The sequence below is a fragment of the Aotus nancymaae genome, unplaced genomic scaffold (assembly GCF_030222135.1).
Source record: "Aotus nancymaae isolate 86718 unplaced genomic scaffold, 86718_ANA_hifiasm-v0.15.2.pri h1tg000032l_0, whole genome shotgun sequence".
In the NCBI taxonomy this organism is placed as follows: Eukaryota; Metazoa; Chordata; class Mammalia; order Primates; family Aotidae; genus Aotus; species Aotus nancymaae.
The window spans coordinates 8,883,611-8,905,575 of NW_026988445.1; the positions used below are offsets into that span (position 1 = coordinate 8,883,611).

Below are 21,965 nucleotides of genomic sequence, written 5' to 3' on the forward strand. Positions count from 1 at the left end.
GCTATTGCATGTGCTGCTTTGTTTGCCCAGAATCCTCTCCTCTACCCATCTCCAAACCCCTCCTCGTGTTCAAGTTTCAGCGCCAAAGCTCGCTCTTCTGAAAACAGCACTATCCTGAGACTCAGCTGCTCTTTTGCCTCGCTTCCTCTGCATCTTGACCTTGCTTCTCCTCTGGCATTATCTTCTAGACTTGCAGGTGAGGTGTCAGTGTTCCGGGGAGTCAGTGAACTGGATGGAAGGGTAGCTTCTTCTAAACATTAAATTCCCGGCACCAATCTAGGACAAAGCCTGGTGAATGATTAATAACTATGTGGTGAAGGAAACAGACGATTAATCAATTAGACATTTGCCCTGTCTGGGAGCTCACCTACAGTCAGGTGATGATGGCTTTACAAGCCCCTCACTCTGACAGCAGGCTTGTGGGCAGGAAGGTCTCTGACCCTCCTCTGGAGTCGGGAGAAGCAAAGAGGGTCAGCTCCAAGTATACGCACATCACATTCTCCACACCATGCTTTTGGGAGGCCGAGGCGGGTGGATCACGAGGTCAAGAGATCGAGACCATCCTGGCCAACATCGTGAAACCCCGTCTCTACTAAAAATACAAAAACATAGCTGGGCATGGTGGCGTGTGCCTGTAATCCCAGCTACTCAGGAGGCTGAGGCAGGAGAATTGCCTGAACCCAGGAGGCGGAGGTTGCGGTGAGCCGAGATCGCGCCATTGCACTCCAGCCTGGGTAACAAGAGCGATAAAACTCCGTCTCAAAAACAAAACAAAACAAAACAAAAAAAACAAATCCCTAAGTCTCAGCTGCCAAGCATGATGTAAATGTATGGGGATTGAGGGACTAATTCTGCTGGCCTGAGGTTTTTTTCTGGGTGGGGAGAGATTCAGGCGGTGTTTTGTCTTTCACTTTTCACAAGGAACAGCTGAAGGGAGCCTGGCTCCTCTGGTTCTCCATCCCTCCCAGAGTCTCTTCCCACACCCTGGAGTGGGCCTCTTCTCCAGGGGGTGGCCAGGCCAGATTTGGGAGGTGGCCCATTGGTTGGCCTCCTTAAACTTTCCTAGGACTGTGCCACAGTTTATGTGACAAACTTTTGAAAAAACAGCACAACAACAAAATCTTGAAAGACTGCAAACCTTAATTTGTTTAAGAAAATCCACTGTTAACCCAATAGCTTGCTCGAATGGAGCTGTTAAATGTTAACAAAGCGGAACATTAGTTAAGGCGTGAAAACAGGTTTTACTAAGTAACTACTTATCGTAGGAGAAAAAGCTGATCATTCTCATTTGTGCAGAGGAGACTGGGCGTTTTAAAGGATGAAGGAGAGAGTAGGGCAGGGAAGCTAGCGGGGCTCAAGTGAAAAATCACGAAGGGGTGGTCAGCATGGATGAGCGGGCAGCTGTGCCTGCAGCTAGCAGGTATGAAGCTGGGGTTCTATCCTCCCACAGAGACGGGTACAGAAAGGCCTATCCTCCCCGTGATTGCATTTCAAAGCAATGGCTTTCAGGTCCCTGAGAAAGACGCTTCTGAGTTGTAGGCGATACATACACATCTCACAGCAACAGAGAAAGGATTCACAGTTGTAAGCCCTTTTAAGAAAATACCCTAAAAAAGGGAGATGGGGCCTTACCATCTGGTGTTGGCTAGAATAAACGGGAAATTCTCATGACTGCCTTGAGCTTTCTCTGGAAGACATTTTATTGGGGTCGAGGTTAGGGGGCAGCGGAGGGTTGGGGACCTTGAGTCATGCTCCTATGAGCCACGCTAGAGTTCCTCGTCTTTGAGTGCAGAGGTTTAGACTGAGTCTTTATGTGCAGAAAGTCTTGCCGTTCTCACAGCGGCCTGCCAGAAAAAGTCGTTCCCAAATGTTTATGAGTTCTCCATTCTGCACCCCACCTTCACGTTCTCGGGTGCTCTGGTCGAGCGACAAAGCGCGCAGTATTAGCGGAGAAGGGGACGGCAGAGTGCGGGCCCGGAAGGTCGTGTGGCACGCCGTGTAGGGCGGGGACGAGGAGGAGTAAAGCGACACTGATCACCCCAGAGGCCGCCCGCTTAGCTCGCAGGCTTTGGGGTCCCCGGCCGCTCTCTGCCTGTCTCCCCCGTTACTGCCAGGCTTTGTCGCCGCCTTAAGGCATTCCCGCTCTCCGCGGAACCGCCCTGCCTCTCGGCGGCGAAAGGGTGAGACGGCCCGAGGTTGGGCCAACGTTGACTCCTCCCGCCCGCGGGGATCCTTAAGGGCCTCCTCGGCCTCCCGGGCTCCGGTAGCTGCCAGATCTCTGCGCAGGTCCGCGGCCACCCTCGCTCTGCCACGGGCGCCTCCACCTCCTCCATGCCGGCCAGCCTCGGCTTCCTCGCGCAGCGCCGGCCCTGGTGGCTCGGGGTCGCCGCGCTGGGACTGGCCGCCGTGGTGCTGGGGGCTGTCGCCTGGCGCCGCGCAAGGCCCAGGCGGCGCCGGCGGCTGCAGCAGGTGGGCACCGTGGCGAAGCTCTGGATCTACCCGGTGAAATCCTGCATGGGGGTGGCGGTGAGCGAGGCAGAGTGCACGGCCCTGGGGCTGCGCAGCGGCAACATGCGGGACAGGTACGGAGCGCGGGCGCGGGGCGGCGCGGAGCCTGCCTGGGATGAGGAGTGGGAGGGAGGTGGGGCCCGACCTATTCGGGAAGGAGCACAGAGGTTTGCCACCTGGGTGTCTGGGCTGACTGTTGGACCGTTGGTTGTTTGGCTGGGAAGGTCAAGCTCATGTCAGATTTATTTGTTGGAAAAGTATGTAGGGGCGATTCCTTGCTCTTACCTAGATAAGGGATTCCTCCTCTGTAATAGGAGGGCGTCTGACCTGTGTCTCCAAGGCTCCGTAGCTCTAAAGTTTGTGATTCTATCCTAGTTTACAAAAGAAACATAAATGCTATTGGCACTAGAAAGCAGCAAGAAAGACACCAAGTGTGGTTCAAGGACACTGGCTCAGGCCTTGCTGGGCCTTGTTCCTCACATTTCTCCAATCCTAGGGTTGCCGGGGAGGCCTGATACACTTTGATAAAGGATGAGCAAGTGGCATGGGGACTCAGGGGCAGGGGCGTGATACTTGCCATTAAGGGAATACTGTCCCCTCTTCTCCCACGGGAAAAGTTGTTCACAGCCTGGAACTTTGGGACTTTTGGGTCTGACACATAAACATTTCATACTTAAGATTACGATACTTTTTTTTTTTTTTTTTTTTTTGAGACAGAGTTACACTTTGTGGCCCAGGATGGAGTGCAGTGGCATGATCTCCGCTCACTGCAGCCTCTGCCTCCCAGGTTCAAGCAATTCTCCTGCCTCGGCCCTAGCTGGGACTAGAGGTGCATGCCACCATACCCGGCTAATTTTTGTATTTTTAGTAGAAACGGGGTTTCACCATGTTGACCAGACTGGTCTCGAACTCCTGACCTCAGGTGATCCACCTGTCTCTGCCTCCCAAAGTGCTGAGATTACAGGCATGAGCCACCACGCTTGGCCAAGATGCCTTCTTATCTGGTCGAGATGATGGTTTAGCTGTGGCCCTGTGTCCTACGGAAGGGAGGTTTGCAAGTTTATCATACAAGGAGTCCTCTAGCAGAGAGCCACCTGCATCCCTGTGTTCACTCCAGGACCCGAGAATGCACTGTTTTCTGAAGACTGCTGCCCTCTTAAAGAAATGTGGGCTATCAGCCAGGCGAGGTGGCTCATGCCTGTAATCACAGCACTTTGGGAGGCTGAGGCGGGCGGATCACCTGAGGTGGGAGTTCAAGATCAGCCTGACCAACATGGAGAAACCCTGTCTCTACTAAAAATACAAAATTAGCCAGGTGTGGTGGTGCATGCTTGTAATCTCAGCTACTCGGGAGGCTGAGGCAGCAGAATTGCTTGAACCCTGGAGGCGGAGGTTGCAGTGAGCCGAGATTGCACCATTGTACTCCAGCCTGGGCAACAAGAGCCAAACTCCGTCTCAAAAAAAAAAAAAGAAAAAGAAATGTGGGCTTCCATAATATTGGAAAACTTCAGTGAGTCTTAGGGAAGTGTGTACATAGACCATATGAATCATGGGAGGATTTTCAATCTCCCACCCCAGATTTTTAATCCTGGAGAGCTTCTGAGATTCCCATCCAGGATTACTGAAGCAGAATCACCAAGAGTGGTACCAACTTGCATAGAGTGTTTAATTTCCCCCTGGTGATGTCGATGCTGTAATTAAAGGGTTTTATCTGAGACCATGAAGAAGAAGAGATGTTTAGAGCTTATTCAAATCTGAAGCATAAGAAAAGCCTTCCTATTGCTGGAAAGGCCATAGGTTCTGTGGAGCTGGACAGCTTCCAAAAAACTGGGAGAACCGAATTCTCACGTTGCATGTCCAAAGAAAATTTGTGTTTCAGACTAGGTTGCATTACTTCCCTCCTCACTTGAAGGACTGATTACACAGACAGATTTCCAGTTCGAATCTGCATTTCCTCTGATCACCTGAAGAATGGTTTCTTTCCCACTTCTCTTTGTCACTGCTTTGCCATGACTATTACAACCATGAAAGAAAATATGTGTCCTTTGCTTTTTGCTCTCATTGGCATCCTAAAATAAATACAACTCTATTACCTTTTCCTTGTTTTAAACAATAAATGCCTAGGATGGGGTGGGGTGATGTGAAGCCTGGGGTAGAAGGAAAGGCCATGAAATTAATGTTAATTCAGTGTTAAAATGCAGCAGACGCTGAATCCTGTTGCATAGATTAGCATATTTAAGCCTCATAACAATCTTGTGGGCTAGATATTATTATCACCATTTTGCAAATAAGGAAACAGTATCAGAAAGACTGAGTATCTCATCCAAGGCCAGAAAACCAATGTATACTGTGGAGATTTGAACTTATATCTGTGTGAGCACAGCATTTATGCTGTTTGTATGAAACTGGTGCATGATATAAAAGTATAAGGATTGCACTGAGGATCAGGAGACTCTGGGCAAACTTTTAGAAAGTTTTCTCATTTGCAAAAGAATGAGGTTGAACTTGATGGTCTCTAAAGCCCCATTTTAACTAAATTTTGTTTATCAAAGGATAACTAACAATTTGAAAGCTGGCTTGCTGGAGAGAACTCTATTTAATGGCTGCTGTTCTCGCAACCTAACAATGTAATAACACTACTACAAATGTTCCTGGAGTTCAGGGAAGGGCCTTATTTAATGAATTACATTCTGAACCTGTGTCTTTGGAACTAACTTCGAAGAAACTAGGATTTTCCTCTGGAAGTGTTCTGGGTCTCAAATTTCTAGAGGAATGTTGTTCAAAGCTCTTAGTATACTTGTGAACACTTGGCTGGAGCACGCTAAGCACTGAGTGTTTCAACTCCACCTAGCAGAACGCTGGCATTGGCTGCCTGGTGCAGTTCCTGGGAGGGCGTGCTTGTCCTTGCTGACCTTGGAAATCTCAGCTCTCCTTAGCAGCCATATGTGAGCTGATCAGTTATATCTGTCCAAACCCTTACTGAAGCCAGCCCTTTATTTCTTCGGCACAAATGATTAACTGTTAGAGAAAGGAATCCCTTAAGTTTATTATTATCCAGGGTGTTTTCCCTGCCCAATTCCTGCTGTTTTCTCATTCCACTCTCAGTGGTAGTGTTCTTGCTTTCCCTCACTTTTCAGTCCTTCCTGCTCCCCAGGTCAGTTTGTAATTAAGAAATGAGATTTTTCTGTTGTTTTGGGCTCCACTTACCTGTTGCTGTTAGTTATTCAGAGCACTGTAGCTGTTTTGGGGAATCTGGGCTCCAGGATTTCAGACTGATCCCTCTACCACGTATTCATGTTTTACGTGTAAATTCAAGGTGCCAGCTTTTAGTGTTGTAGACTAGTTTGGTTGGTCATGATGAAATCCACACTCCAGACTTATCTCTTCTTTTAGATCTGGCAGAATAAAACTAGTTATTCATTCACTGGGCATCATTTTGTGCACGAGAGGTGAAAAATACTATTGCCCAGGTTGACAGGGAAATGAGATGGTTGGGGTATGTCACAAATGGCAACTTTTTAACCTGTGATTGCTGTCTTTCTCCCGTCCCCAATTTGGACTCCCTGCAAGTTGCCACTTGCTTTTACAGTGACTGATGAGTGGGAAACCTCTAGTGACCACTTCCCGCTGTTAACCCCAGCAGTTTAACTCCTGTGTTGTTATACAATAGGCTGGAGCCACGAGCCAGGCTGTGAGCCTTGGTGAAGGGCAATATTAGTAAGGGATGAATGGGAGATGAAAAGATTCAGCCCAGGGAGGGGCTGTCAGAAGTGATGTGCAAACATGTTTGCCACTCCTGTTTGGACACGGCTCTGGTTTTGTGCAGATCTCAAAGGGAGTCTTGTCTGGGGATGGGGAATGCTGGGAGTTAAGAGTGAAGGCTTTGGTGACGTTAACCAAAGAATTCTGCACCAAGGGACAAAGCTGGAAATAGGGAATAGGGCCTAGCTCTATTAGGCATCTAAATCAGAGGATGCCTGCCTCTTTCATTATAGCCTCTTTCATTTCATTTCATTCTCTGGGCAGACATCCTCAGATTTACAGAACCCAGCTCCAGGATGAGAGAGCCAGAGAACTGTGGGCATCTTGGACCAGGCAGGATAGCTCACATCTGTAATCTCAGTATTTTGAGAGGCCAAGGAGGAAGGATCAATTGAGCCAGGAGTTCCAGACCAGCTGGGGCAACACAGTGGGACTCCATCTCTACAAAAAAAATTAAAAAATGAGCTGGGCTTGGTGGTATGTGCCTGTAGTCCCAGCTACTCAGGAGACTGAGGCAGAAGGATTGCTTGAACCTAGCAGTTCAAGGCTGCTATGAGCTAAGATCATGCCCCTGCACTCTAGAGCCTGGGTATTGGAGTGAGACCCTGTCTCTCTCTCTCGAAATAAATTATCTAAAAGAATGAATAACACACATATGCATATATACACTTAGAAAGGAAAAGACGGTCTCCTCAGGGGGGTGGGGACTTGCTGCTGCCCTGTGTCACCAGCTTTTTGGAAGGAGGTAGGCAAGACGGTTACTGAAATGTGTTTACACTGCCACACCATCATAATGTCAGTTAGCAGGGCACAGGCTGCCAGCCATTGTCTTCTGGTGTGGTGGCAGGGAAGGGACAGTTTAGCCAGCACCTGGAAAGGACTCTACCGATAAGGAGGTTGCAGATACAAGACTGTCTGCCAGGGTCAGGACAGGGGAGAGATGGAGCTCCCTGTGCTCTGATATTGGATGTCCTCCTGAGGTCTCCTCAGGCTTTCCCTGCTGGCTCTGGTCATAGTTTGGAAAATCTCCCTGGGAGGAGCTGCCCCTCCTTCTGGAAGGAGCTGTGCTTTTTATCCTCCTCACATTTGGAAAGCCTCTGGCTTTTAGGTGCTTTTTACTCATCAGTGCCTGCAGTTCCTCACCCACTTGTCTGCAGATTCTATCTTCTTTCTAAAATAGTGATATTGGGCTGGGCACAGTGGCTCACGCCTGTAATCCCAGTACTTTGGGAGGCCAAGGCGGGTAGATTACTTGAGGCCAGGAGTTCGAGACCAGCCCAGCCAATATAGCAAAACCCTAACACTACAAAATTTAAATACAAAAATTAGCCTGTTGTGGTGGTGCACACCTATAATCCTAGCTATCCAGGAGGCTGAGGCAAAAGAATCACTTGAACCCAGGAGGCAGAGGTTGCAGTGAGCTGAGATTGTGCCACTGTACTCCAGCCTGGCTGACAGAGCAAGACTGTCTCAAAATAAAAGAAACAAAACAACTAAATAAAACTAAACTAAAAAGTGATATTGAAATTTATTTTCCCTAGGAGTGGAAGATTTTTTCTTTTTGGCAACCCAGTCTTTTATGTGGCGCAGTCCCAACCTCTATGCTAGGCTGTAGGTAAAAGCCTAGCTAACTGGGCCTGGCCAGCTTTCCCTCACTCTTCAGCTCATCCCGTAGAAATACGAAGTGTGAAAACCAAGTCCAGCACAGTGGTGGGCTCTCAAGGAGATAAGTGGGATTCTTATCTGACATGTGACTTCTGTGAGTCTTTGTTCTCCATGTCAGAATGTGTGCATGAAGAGGAAATGCCATTTGGGAGGTTTCCTGATGCAGGACCTGCACGCCACAGCAAGTTAAACAGAGCAGAGGCCGGCCTGGGTCCTCTTGGAGGCAGCAGCATCGCAAGACGTTTGTCTCAGGCTCCAATTCACTTGGCCAACCTCATCTTGTTCTACAATAAAAGGACCTGAAAGCGATTTTACTGTTCCCAAGGCCACAGAGACATATTTCACAGACCTACAGAAGCTTCTAACCAAAGCAGAGCCCGTAGACAAGTGACAGGGTCGCCTCAGCAGTGAAGGGAAGTCTCTGAGCCAGGCTCATCTTCTGGTGTTTGAAACTGGAGATTTCCATACATTGGCCAGACTCTCTCTCAGAACTGTTTCTGCCAAATAAGCTCGTTTTGGGGTCACCAGCTTTTAGACCTAAATCATTTGGCTGGACTGGAATAATTATCTAGAAAATAATTGTTGGGTCCCAAGTCAGGGCGGGTAGAGAGTATGAGGAAATAGAAAGCTGGAGGGAAGCTGCTGGGAGGATGGAGGAAGATTTTCTGAGTGGGCCCTGGTTTGTTTCTCTGCAGGTTTTGGCTGGTGATTAAGGAAGATGGGCACATGGTCACTGCCCGGCAGGAGCCTCGCCTCGTGCTGGTCTCCATCACTTATGAGAACAACCGCCTGATCTTCAGGGCTCCAGACGTGGACCAGCTGGTTTTGCCTATCAAGCAGCCTTCCTCAAACAAACTCCACAACTGCAGGTGTTCTGCTTGGGGGCATCCAGGGAACTGCAACAGGCTTGATTTCCCTTCAGGCTCCTCCCTGCATTCTGTCTTGCTATAGTTTCTACAGTAGAGGATGGCATTGGTAAAGGAAATATTTAAGAGAAGTGCAGTTTGGGCTGGGATCAGGCATGAGTGGAGATTCAGGGTGTTGTTTTAAGGGTACCCGGGATTTGTTTCATTCAGGTATGGTTAGACATGCAGACACAGAAATGACTGTCCTGAAAAAAGAAGATGTTTATACCAGCAGATTCCCTAGAAACCGGAGGCACGCCCTGCCACACAAGGCCAGGTGGGGAAGCACCAGGGTGGGTCAGGAGGCAGAGGGAGCGGGGAAAATGCGGGCAAGGGCCTTTATTGTGCTTTCCACAGGAAAGGAGAAGCAGGGCAGGGGTGGCTTAAGGATGGCTAGTTTGAATAATTTCAGCAGGCTCTGGGCCACACGTTGCCCTGGGGTTGACTAGGGCAGGGGACTAGTGGCCCGGCATGTAAGCACCCAACAAAGGAGACGACTGGGAATGTGGGCTCTGCATGGGCCGGTGTTCCTATTACAGGCACACTGGCAGGTCATTAGTCTATTATTTCTAGGAAGTGGTCAGCCCTGGGAAAAGCAGTTTCCTCAGTGTCAACAAGGCTCCAAGATGTCAAAGCATAAAAAATGGAGAAAATTGAAAGCATGATTACTACAAGCATAAAGGTGGTTCATTGCGTTCATCTTTAGGGGTTTTCTCCTTTCATTCAAATCTTTATTCAGAATTGTCAGCCCTCCAACCAGGAGTTAGTGGAGACTTTAGCAGCTGAATCTCAGGGCTGGGTGAGAAGGATGCTGGAGCTTCCAGAGCTTTTCAGGTTGACTCTGCAGCCTCTGAAGTGCATGACTGAGATGAAAGCACATTCCTTGGGTGTATATGGGATTTCCACTTCTGGCCAAAGACACACCTCAGGCCTTGGCTTCCTTTCGGCCTGTGGGACTTCTGTTGGGTTGTTGAGTTCCATGGTTTGCCTGGGTCTTGTCCTTCCACATTAGGAGGACTTAGCTGCTTGTCGAGGGATGATCTGGACCCCTTGTCAAGCTTTTGGGACCTTGGACAACACTAACTTCCACACACCTCAAAACCTGAGCTTTTGAAAAACCTGAGCTTTTGAAGTGTGTGGAAGTTGGTGTCGTCCAAGGTCCAGGGCTCAGAGGAGAGCCTCAGAGTTACTCCCTCAACTCTCATCTCTTGCTTTTTCAAGCAAAGTGTCTAAGCTGAAATCCACCACTCATGGTTCTCAATGTTCAAAAGTCTGAAGCAATAATTACTGAATTCAGTATTTCTGGTAATTATTTAGCAAGCCCATGTGGGGGGTTTCATTAATTCCACTTTACAAATGAAGAAACCAGGCCTTAGATCACTGCCACGAAAATGCAGAGCTGGGATTTGAACCCACATGGCTCCTAAGGCTTTTGCTTTTAACGTGTATGTGTAGGAAAAAGAAAAGCTTTTTCATAAATGACAGGTTTTGAGCCCATCAATTCATTGCAGAGGAAGAGTGTAGCCATCTCAGCTTGACTGGAAGACATGTGAAGCCCATAGGTAAATACATAGCTGACAAGTGTCACGTGAGTAATATGGGTGTTGGCCTGTAGACTCACTGTGTCGCCAACAGCGAGCAAGTTTTTCCCCCAAGGCTCTTTACCAGCTAAACAGGCAGAAATCTAGGGACACACACACCTTCCTGGATGGAAAGAGGGAAAGAGAAAGCCCTTGTAGGGGAGTTGCCTAGGTCTGAAAAGACACCAAGTGCAGCCTGTTCTTTCTTTCTTTCATTATTTTTTGAAACAGAGTTTTGCTCTTGTCACCCAGGCTGGAGTGCAATGGTACAATCTCAGCTCACTGCAACCTCCACCTCCCAGGTTCAAACGATTCTCCTGCCCCAGCCTCCTGAGTAGCTGGGATTACAGGCGTGCACCATCACGCCCAGCTAATTTTGTATTTTTAGTAGAGATGGGGTTTCACCATGTTGGCCAGGCTGATTTTGAACTCCTGACCTCAGGTGATCCACCTGCCTCTGCCTCTGCCTCCCAAAGTGCTGGGATTACAGGTGTGAGCCTCCACACCCAGCCTGCAGCCTCTTCCTATGTCATTCTGTTCCATGCATCAAGCATAGATCTGGATGAGGTGGGAATAGAGAGCCCAGTACCCTGGCAGTTTGGTGAAAATGACCGAGACCTGTGTATTTGGATTGACACAGAGGTGTAATCAGCGCACTGCCCTCTCCAGCAGGATAGACATGCTGTACCTAGTTCAGCCTATATTTATAAGCTATTTTTAATGGATTGGTTGCCAAGAGAACTGCTAAAAACTGAAGAAATGATATAAATTAGTGTGTTTAGTTAGTGCCAGCTGCTGTGACAAAACACCATAGTCTGGGTGGCTTAAACAGCAGACATTTATTTCTCATAGTTTGGGAGGATGGGAAGTCCAAGATCAAGGTGCTGGTAGATTGGTGAGGTCCCTTTTCAGGGTGGTAGGTGGCCACTTCTCATATGTCTTCACATGACCTTTCCTGGTGCCTGCATGAAGAGACAGAGCGTCTGTGTGGTTCTTCCTCTACTCACAAGGGTACCAATCCCAGCATGAGGGCTCCACCTCATCTAGACCTAATTACCTCCCAAAGACCCTACACTGGGGTCAACACAGGAATTTTGGAGAGACACAAACATTTAACCCCTAACAGATGGTGAGTGACAGAGTGATTACCACAGCCAGCCCATCAGAGCTCAAAATCAAATAACATAAACCAACAACCTCAAGTTAGAAAAAAGAAAAAGTCCCTCAACAGCCATTTGAACAAGGCTGAAGTGTCATGAATTTTATATTATTCTATACTTATTTTATTTTTAAACTTTCATTGTTAGTGTTTTGAATCAGCTTTCCCTGTTTACCTTGTGTGGTGTTAATTTTTTTTTTAGACTAATTGTAGACCGGTGTTGATTTTTTATTATTGCAAGGTTTTATGAATCATTATTATCTTTTTTTTTTTTTTTGAGCTGGAGTTTCACTCTTGTTGCCCAGACTGGAGTGCGATGGTGCCATCTCAGCTCACTGCAACCTCTGCTTCCTGGGTTCAAGCCATTTTCTTGCCTCAGCCTCCTGAGTAGCTGGGACTACAGGCATGTACCACCATACCCAGCTAATTTTTGTATTTTAGTAGAGATGGGGTTTTGCCATGTTGGCCAGGCTGGTCTTGAACTCCTGACCTCAGGGGATCTGCCTGTCTCGGCCTCACGAAGCGCTGGGATTACAGGCATGAGCCACTGCACCTGGCCTGATTATTGTCTTAAAAGGTGCAGCTAATGTTTTAAAGTAGGGGAAAATAAGAAATGACTTCAACCCTACATTGAATTTGTGGCTCAATTTAGCGAAAATTGATGTGAAAATATGTGTGTGTGTGTCTGTGAGTGTGTGTGTATTAAATAAAGCACTTGGAAGAGAACCTGGTATACAGTAGGCACTTAACTAGATATTAGTTCTTAAATAGCTATTATCTTTATTGTGTTAATCTACCCTATCTTTGAACATTATTTTTCTCCACTTATTTGCATCTTACTTTATCTCTTTAATAAAGATTTATAATTTTATCTACAATGAAATTTTACATGTTTTGTTAGATTTAGTCTTAAACATTTACTCTTTTCTTCCACCATTACATGGCAACTCTTAAAATCACCTTTTTGGTTTGCTGTGTAAGATTGGAATTATTTATTCTTTAAGTATTGGTAGAACTTGCCGGTCTTTGTAAGAGTCTATTCAAGTTTTTATGCCCTCTTCCCTAATTTTTAGTGAGTTATTTTTGCTTTGTGAGTTAGTAGATTGCTTAATAATGAAGTTTTATTGGATGCACAGAGCGAGGGTCGGGTTTTTCTATGGCATGTTGCTGATGAGACATTTTGTTTTAAAATGTGGAAGAGAGTGGATTCTGCAGAAAATTCTGCAAGAATTGGAGAAGACGGAATGGCAGAGGGAGAGCTACTGTTTGCTGCAGGAATGGGAGACAGGCCTGGTGGAGGGATCCTTTCATGGGTGGGAAGAGGCCCTGGTCAATCAGTATTCCCTTGCCCTGTTGGGCTTTCTACTTTTCAGAGTGCCACCCATAAGCTTCCTCGGGTGGAGAACGCTGTGGGTAGCACGTGTGCACTTACGTACAAGTGCTGCTCTGAGGGGATGAGGTAAGAGTTCCATCCAGGAGCAGATACTTAGGGAACTGCTGAATAGCAGGATGGAATCAGTTTTAGGGGAAAGGGGGAAGGCCAGGAGAGGGTCATGAGATGTCCATAGAGCCAAGAGTTAATCAGAGGTGAAACAGTGGCTTCAAGAAGGAGGTTTAGAGAGAAAGAAAAGGCTCAATAACTGTGAAAGGAACAGCATTGAGATTTGACAGTAGATGGGAGAGGAGGTGAGTCTCTACCCTCAGACCAGGATTATGAGCTGCAGGGTACACAGGGGTTCATCTAAGTGGGAGCACTTCAGGTGTCCACACTGGATTCCTTCACGTGCATCACCTCAGGAGTCCTCACACTGGTGTGAGCCTTCCTACAGGGAGGGGCAAGCCCTTCCCATGGTAGATGAGGGTAGGGGAATCAATTTCCGATCCTCTGAATCGTATCGATAATTGGCAAGTTCTTCTGTCCCACCATAAGCCTTTCCTCTTTGTACAGAGGAAAAGCTTTTGTCTGCCCACCCCACATCTTACTAGGGGCATTGCCCTTGGAGGGAAAAACATACAGGGTCCGAAACAATGAAAAATGCTAGTATGGATAAAGAGGGTGACATTAATGACGGGGAAATTTGCTGTTCAAGTCAGTGGTTCCAACTCATTGTCTTACATTAAATTGAAGGGGCCTCCAATCAAATTGTTGCTGATAAATAATTAAAAGTACTTTTTGATGACAAATCACTATGTAACAAATATTGCCTAGAGGTTCAAAGAATAAGTGAAATTACTAAAACTCAACTTCCATTCTATCTATTTACTTGTGTGAAAAATTCTGCAGGGCTTATTTAAAAGAAAGGAATAAAATTGATACTGAACCTTGTCTTATTCTGGCAATATATAAGATTCATTCAGAGTTTTATGGATACTCTATAGGGTTCATATTTAATTTCAAATAAAATCTGATTTTTTATGTTCAGTAATTATTAAGATATATAGCATAGCTATTTTGTTATGGCCAATTGCATACAAATCATAACTGTAACAACTCAATCCTGAAAACATTTCTTCACGCTTGAAAGCTTAAGAAAAAAACAAATTTAATTGGTTCAAAAGAAATACAGTAAGTGATCAATAGCCATAAAAGTATATTAGGATAAAAGCCAGGTGTGGTAGCTCACGCCTGTAATCTTAGCACTTTGGGAGGCCAAGGTGGGCAGATCACCTTAAATCGGGAGTTTGAGACCACCCTGACCAACAAGGAGAAGCCGTGTCTCTACTAAAAATACAAAATCAGCTGAATGTGGTGGTGCATGCCTGTAATCCCAGCTACTCAGGAGACTGAGGCAGGAGAATCACTTGAACCTGGGAGGCGGGGGTTGCAGTGAGCCGAGATCGTGCCATTGCACTCCAGCCTGGGCAACAAGATGAAACTCCGCCTCAGTATATATATATGTATGTCTAATTTATATTATATATATTAATCATTTAAACATTTTTGTATTATTCTTTTTATTTGTGAGCACATATTATTTTACTTGTGTAATTTTAATCTAATATATATTAAATATAGATTTTATTTATATGTATTATATATTGATATTTTTAATATATTACATTTATATATATTTGTATATATTATATATATTAGGATAAAATTATATAAGTAAAATAATAAACATATGTGTTCACGAATAAAAAGAATAATACACAAATGTTTAAGTGGATAATGGTGGATGTCAAACCACATGGCATTTAGATCCCATTCCATACTTTTAAAAGCATAATCATTTTATTTTAAATATCAATGTTTAGAATTCAATGGAAATTATCTTTCAGAACAAATTAAGCTTATGATGAAAAAGTTTACCTGTCAACTTATAGTTCTATGAAGCTTTTTAAAACTCCTCTAGTGGAATTTAAGCAAGAAAATCTTGAGGGCCACTGTGTTATCTAAAGTTATCTGTTCCCACCAAGGGGCATAAGTAGGTACCATATTATTATCTCCAATTTACAACTGGAGACAGGTCAGAGGAGTTAAATGATTTGCTTATGGTCACCGAACTAGAGAATGGCAGAGTTCCAATTTGACCCAGGTCTGTTGGATTCTAAGCTCAGGGTGCATCTCCCACAGGGCAGCCCCTCTCCTCTTGTGAAAGTGTCCTAAATCTTTGCTACTCACAGCATGGTTCATGGACCCCAGCAGCTTAGGCATCCAGAAGCTTGTTGGGAACACAGAATCTCAGACTCCAACCCAGACCTACTGAAGCAGAGTCTGCATTCAGACAAGATCCTGGAGGATTTGCACATACATTAGGGTTTGGGTAGCTCTTCCCCAGCCACATTCTACTCCTATGTCCTGTGCTTCTGCCCAGCTTTGACCCAAGGACCACTTAACAGCCCTCTGGGATGGTCAGGTCCCAACAGTCCAGCTGTCCATCTTTGACACCATCCCTCAGTGTATTGATATAAGTAAGTAACTTGGTGTTCTTTTGTGACCTTTCCAGAATATTTGGCCTTGACATTAAAGGCAGAGACTGTGGCAATGAGGCAGCTCAGTGGTTCACCAACTTCTTGAAAACAGAAGCGTACAGATTGGTTCAATTTGAGACAAACATGGAGGGAAGAACATCAAAAAAACTTCTAGCTCCTATTAATTGGAATTACCAGGTGAGCTTACACAGATTCACCTTCACTCCTACTAGTTACTCTTCTCTTTCTGGCTTCCTTCCTGGCCAGCAAAGAGCCTCTCTTGGGACCTCAGTTAAGAAAATATGATAATGGCCCCGGTGAGTGATAATTAGCTCTGGCAGGCAGAGGTATTGGGGGATGGAGAAGAGAGTGGATATGAAAGATGCCTCAAGAGTGGGATCTCTAGGGTGTGTGGAGGATTGAACATGGGAGATACTGTGGAGCGGGGAGCCAGGGGTGGCTGACAAGTAGATGGAGATGAAAGAGAAAACTGGTTGGAGAAACAAAAGTGAGAAGTTTGTCTGGGACTAAATCCAAATTTCCTGGAATTACAGAAGTGGACTTTGTTCTGACCCTCCCCTCACAATCTATGAGGTGTGCTTATTTCAGGTGCTGGCAAGCTGCTTCCCCTAAGGAAAACTGTCCTCTGGGCCAAAGACCAAAGCCTCTGATTCTGCCACGAGCTAAGGCTTAAAATACAAGGACCTCAGGGAGTTTCTCTCCATAGCCCCTAAATTACAAGCTCCTTGAGGGCAGGGGTTTTTATCTGCTTTCTTTACTGTTGTTTCCCTAGTGCCTGGTAGGTGTTCAATAAATGCCTGTTGAGTGGATGGTGTTGTTGAGGAAATTATTACTGGAGCATAGCTGATTGGCAGCAGGACCCCGCTGTTTGAGGATGATGTGGGAAAGGGGTCACTGCTGGAGTGAGAGTGGGGACCCAGGAAGAGGAAGCCTGGTGGGTGATATTGGCCCAGAGCTGGTCTTGGCTGCAGCCCTGTCCCTGTGTTCGGGTGGGAACTGCTCCAGCTCCTGGCCACTTGCAAGCCCAAAGTCATGTCTCTCTCCTTCCCGAACACTGCTCCCCTCTTCGGCACTGAAGTGGGTTGGCTTCTGGACGCTACTTAGCTTTGCAGTTGGTCTAAGCCGTTTTGTGGAGTGGTGGGGACCTGACTTTCTCGTGTTCTTGGCAAGGTGGCTTACCCAGACTACAGTCCCCTCCTGGTCATGACGGACGCCTCGCTGGTAGATCTGAATACCAGGATAGAGAAAAAAGTAAAAATGGAGAATTTCAGGCCAAATATCGTGGTGACGGGCTGCGATGCTTTTGAGGAGGTAAGCGACCCACGGCTTTTGTGCATTGTGCTCAGATGTGCTGCTCGTGGTGCTAAGGGAACTCTGCTCTAGCCAGCGCCAACACAGATCCACCAAGGTCAGTAGCGGGGGGAAACTACTTCCTCAAATGCACCTTAACCTTGTGGAGTCGTTCGCTCATTGCTGCTGCCATCAACTCACTGGCCTCAGGGGGGCGTTGCTCTCACCCTTTAATGCTTGAGCCCCAAAGCAAAAAGTTAAAACTCGAAATTGTAGCAAATCTGAGGTTGGAATGTACAATCATAGCTCAGAGATAACTGAGGGAAGCGAAGATAAAGAGAATCACCATTTTCCACTTCTCCATCACTCAGCAGTGCTCTCAAAGATTTGAGACTTTTAGAAGCCCCATGCCCCAGAGTGGAGGCCAAGAGCCCACAGGCAGTCCGCCCTGGAGACATACCATGCTGTGGCCCGAGGCCAGGAGCACACAGGCAGTCCGCCCTGGAGACATACCATGCTGTGACCCGAGGCCAGGGGCACACAGGCAGTCCGCCCTGGAGACATACCATGCTGTGACCCAAGGCCAGGGGCACACAGGCAGTCTGCCCTGGAGACATACCATGCTGTGACCCGAGGCCAGGGGCACACAGGCAGTCCGCCCTGGAGACATACCATGCTGTGGCCCGAGCTCTCTCCCAGGGCACCCACATGCTCTTTTGTGTGATTGACATCAGAAATCTCCCCCCTTTTCAAGGACATACCTTTGTGGTCTTAAGGAAAGACTACATTAGAACCCAGTAGGAACCCTGAGCTCTGTACATGAAATACATATGGCTGTGTACTGCTTGGTAATAAGAAGCATTAGCCGTCACATTAAGCCTGAGTGGTGAGTTAAACTTTCTGAGCAGTGGGAGTAACAATGACGGATACCATTTATTGGGTGTTTACTGGGTGCTAGGCATTGAGCTAAATAATCACTTCAGAGAAATTACTTAATTTGATCTTTACAATAGCCCTGTGACGTTTGCGTTACTGTCTCCTTTTTATAAGGAAAATGAAGCTCAGAGGTGTTGTACACTTTGCCTAGCAGAGAAGTGGTGGTGCTGGCATTAGAACACAGGACTTGTAACTCCAGCATCTGCAGAGCTGGGTTGACAGTTCCAATTTAGAGATCCAAAGTCGTTCACTGTGGGAGGAAAGGCTCTTAAACACCCTTTCAATCCTTTGCTTCCCTGAATGACTGCACTTCCTTTTGTGTGAGTAAAAAATGCCCTAATTTTTTTTTGTGTGTGATGAAGTCTTGCTGTATCACCCAGGCTGGAGTGCAGTGGCACAATCTGGGCTCACTTCAACCTCCACCTCTTGGGTTCATGTGATTCTCCTGCCTCAGCCTCCGGAGTAGCTGGGACTACAGGCACGTACCACCACACTTGGCTAATTTTCATATTTTTAGTAGAGGTAGGATTTCTCCATATTGGCCAGGCCATTCTCGAACTCCTGTCCTCAGGCGATGTACCCACCTCAGCCTCCCAAAGTGCTCAGATTATAGGCATGAGCCACTGTGCCCGGCCCCTGGTTTGTTGATAAACATTGTTCTTTAGGATGAAACTTTGCACAGAGCCTAGTATAAATTATCATACATGTAGGCACTTCATATCATTTGATAATTTGAAAAATAGCAGCAAGGCTCAGTGGCTCATGCCTGTAGTCCCAGCACTTTTGGAGGCTGAGGCAGGAGGACTGGTTGAGCTCAGGAGTTTGAGACCAGCCTGAAAACATGGCAAAACCCCAACTCTACTAAAAATATATATAAAAAATATCCAGGTATGGTGGTGCATGCCTATAGTCCCAGCTACTTGGGAGGCTGAGGTGGGAGGATGGTTTGAGCCTGGGAGGCGGAGACTGTGCCTCTGCACTCCAGCCTGGGTGACAGAGCGAGACCCTGTCTCATAAAAAAAAATAAGGAAAGAGAAATAGCAATTTATACAGAAGTTGTCTACTTGATGATGTTATCTTGTCATTTGTTATCTGTTTGAATTCCTCTGTGCCTTTGTTAATTTTTAAAAATCAGTCATCTGTTGTGGGCCAGGCTTGGCGTGTAGGAACTTGGATACAGAGGTGAAAAGAACTGGATCCCGCCCTTTAGGATGTTTCAATGTGAGAGGCATGGCCGGGGGACAACAGCAGCCCAGTGTCAGAAGTGCTTTAATGTACACATTTAGAAGGTACCAGAGATGTGTAGAAGTAGAACTGCCTAAATCTGCCTGCAGAAGGGAAGACTGGGCAGGGGAGGGGTCAGGTCCAGCTCCCTGGAAGCAATGTTGTTCATCCTGTACTCGTGTGGACTGTGAGCCAGGGTCAAAGGAGGGTCGTTATGGGTAAAGGGGACGGGCGGGTGGGAGGCCTAGAAGCATGAGAGGCCGTGAATGAAGGGGTGCTCGGGAGCGTTTTTGAATCACAGGAGCATGGGGGTCAAGGAGTGATGTCAGGGAGGCTGGATTGGAGCTGGCTAGAGGCCATCACATCAAGGAGTTTGGATTTTATACTGTGGATATTGAGGAGCTGGTAATGATTCTGAGCAAGGAAGTAATTATGATTTGCATTCTTCCAACAAATATCTGCTGAATGCCTGTACAGTGTGCCAGGCACATATTCTGGCAACTCTCTTGAGCATGCACCAAAAGGCAGGGAAGCCTGAGACAGAAATATCAAGGCAAAGCCCAATCACGAGAGAGTGTTTTTTTTTTCTTTTTTCTTTTTTGAGACAAGGTCTCACCCGTCACCCAGACTGGGATACAGTGGTACAATCACAGCTCACTGCAGCCTTGAACTCCCCAGCTCAGGTGACCTTAGCCTCCCAACTTCCTGAGTAGCTGGGACTACAGGCGTGTGCCATCATGCCTGGCTAACTTTTGTATTTTTTGTAGAGACAGGGTCTCCCTATGTTGCCCAGGCTGGTCTTGAACTCCTGGACTCTGCCTGCCCTGGCTTCCCAAAGTGCTGGGATTATAGGCATGAGCCACCTCACCTAGCTAAGAGTCTTTTCTCTAAAGTGCAGATTAGCAGGCCTTACCTGAAACCTACATGAGCACTGTGACAAAGCCTTCACCTCTGTGCTGGCAGCATCATCCCAGGTGAATCTCCTTCCCACAGTGTCTGCAGAAGCACTGAGTTAGGAGAGTGCAGGGACCACGGGGGTCAGAGATGATCAGAGGTGACATGAGGGTGGGGCTGGGAGGGCCGTGGAGAGTGCCAGAGAGGAAGAGGCTCCAGTGTGCCCAGGAGACTGGTTTCTTGAGGGAAGGAATTAGATTTTTCTCTCTAAGAATGAATCTAGACTCGGTAGGACCTGAACTTTATACAGTTTGGGGGCCCGTTAGAAAAAAAAAAGGTAACAAAAGTAAAATTAGGTTCAAGGACTTGAAAGGCTCTGTGTAAAGAAGGGAACTGAGGCTCAAGCCTCACCGGCTTCCCGGTAAACCCGCCCAGTCCTCCAGTTCTAGTTTCCCACGTTGTCTAGTAGGGTGTACATGAAATTGGATTCATTAAATCCTTGGTAAACACCAAATGAAATGAATGCTCTGTGTTAAGAATGTATGTTACTAAAGCTCGTGGTGGAAATTAGTTCTTGGGATAGAAATTAGTCTGCGAAGCAGCAGTTCCTCCACAGGAATCCTGTCATTCATCCGTGATTTTCTGAGAAACTTGCTTTTAGGGAACAAAATTTTTCCTGATTTGTCTCCACTAAAGAATAGATTATTTTGGTGTCAACTTTAGTTTAAGATCTTGCGCCAAGGAAATAAGAAAAAAAGACACATTTGTCCTCGGCTGAAGCATTTTTGCTTTCCTGTAACTTGCCAACCTATAATTTTTGCTCTCCTATAACTTGTCAAACTGAACCTAAGGCTAATGCAAATCTAATGCTGCTTTCCTAGGCGGTGAGAGCGGATTCTTCTTTTTTTTTTAAATAATAAACTGAAAATAAAAATACAAAAAAAAAAGGCCAGGCATGGCCCAGAACTTTGGGAGGCCAAAGTGGGCGGGTCATGTGAGTCTAGGAGTTTGAGACCAGCTTGGGCAACCTGGTGAAACCCCATCCCTTAAATAAATAAATAGATAGTGAAAATAAACTGTTAAATAAATTTGTGCTCCAAAGTCCATTTGTCATTTTATTCCTGCACTGTGATGGACTTACAGAAATAGTAAATAAGGTGGAACACTCTAAGTTTGCTGGAACAGTCCTCTGACCACCCACATTAAAAAAAAATCCTTCCTATTAAATGATGCTAATGTTGCTGATTTATTCTTCCTTAAATCGGAAGCACAGTAGTTAAAGGGCTAATGCCTTAACCTGTCTGCCTGGTACCGTCACAAAACTGTAACTCTTTAATTAGTAGGACTCTGTTAAATATTAATGTAACATGATAGAATCCATAAATGTTTACTAGACCAATTAATCATTAAAAAATAGCAAACCTCAGCATGAAATTCAGGCCATCATTTATTGCAAAAACACAGAGCAATGGGAGAATGTATTGTGTAACATTTATACTGTTTGTGGCCTAAAGTACTTTGTACTTTTTCCATGTAGCTCAGAATATTAAGCAATTTTTAAAAGGCTACTTCCTTGGGTCAGTGTGATGTGCTTGAGTTCTGGGAATGCAGCACAATGCAGTTTAAAAATAATACAATCGACCAATGCTTCCTGTCTCTGTAGTCAGCCATTGTGGGGTCAGTGTTTACTGAACTTTGCTCACTGTTCTGATGAACTAAACTCGATATTTTTAATGGAACGTCTTGTTTGTATCAGTCCTCACTCCACCTTATGAAAGAACTGTGGAGAAGCTTGCAGAAAACTCTTGGTGTGTTTTCTTTCACTCAGGAAGTGCTTCTCCAGGAAACGTCCAGAGAGGGAGATTCTGAAGCTGGACAGCTGTGGTTGGACTCTGAGCGTCACCGCTTACTGGCTGTGTGGATTCGGTCCTCCCAGTCCTATCCTTTCCAGCTGTTGAGAAACAAAGTTTTTATAAATCATGATCACTAGACTTTTCAGTCCCCAGAACCTGGGTTTGGATGGGTTAGGATTTGAGATAGTAAGACTCTTTTCTGGTGTAAGAACAGCAGTCTCTACCAGGCTTCAGGGATTTCTTGAAGTAGTAA

General features: G+C 46.2%; 1 protein-coding gene across 4 annotated transcripts in view; it reads left to right on the forward strand.

Moving 5' to 3' along the window:
- The first annotated feature begins 1,318 nt into the window (after positions 1-1,318).
- Positions 1,319-21,965, forward strand: part of MTARC2 (mitochondrial amidoxime reducing component 2) — a 31,760-nt gene continuing 11,113 nt past the window's right edge. Inside the window, exons 1-4 of one of the 4 annotated variants that reach the window (XM_012459713.3) lie at positions 1,319-1,420; positions 8,631-8,804; positions 15,530-15,692; positions 16,686-16,826. In XM_012459713.3, coding sequence (XP_012315136.2) covers positions 1,386-1,420; positions 8,631-8,804; positions 15,530-15,692; positions 16,686-16,826 — 513 coding nt within the window. In that variant the 5' untranslated portion in view covers positions 1,319-1,385. Of the gene's footprint in view, positions 1,421-2,024; positions 2,583-8,630; positions 8,805-15,529; positions 15,693-16,685; positions 16,827-21,965 lie in introns of those variants that run through there. The other 3 variants (XM_012459712.3, XM_012459711.3, XM_012459710.3) reach the window with 3 other exon arrangements.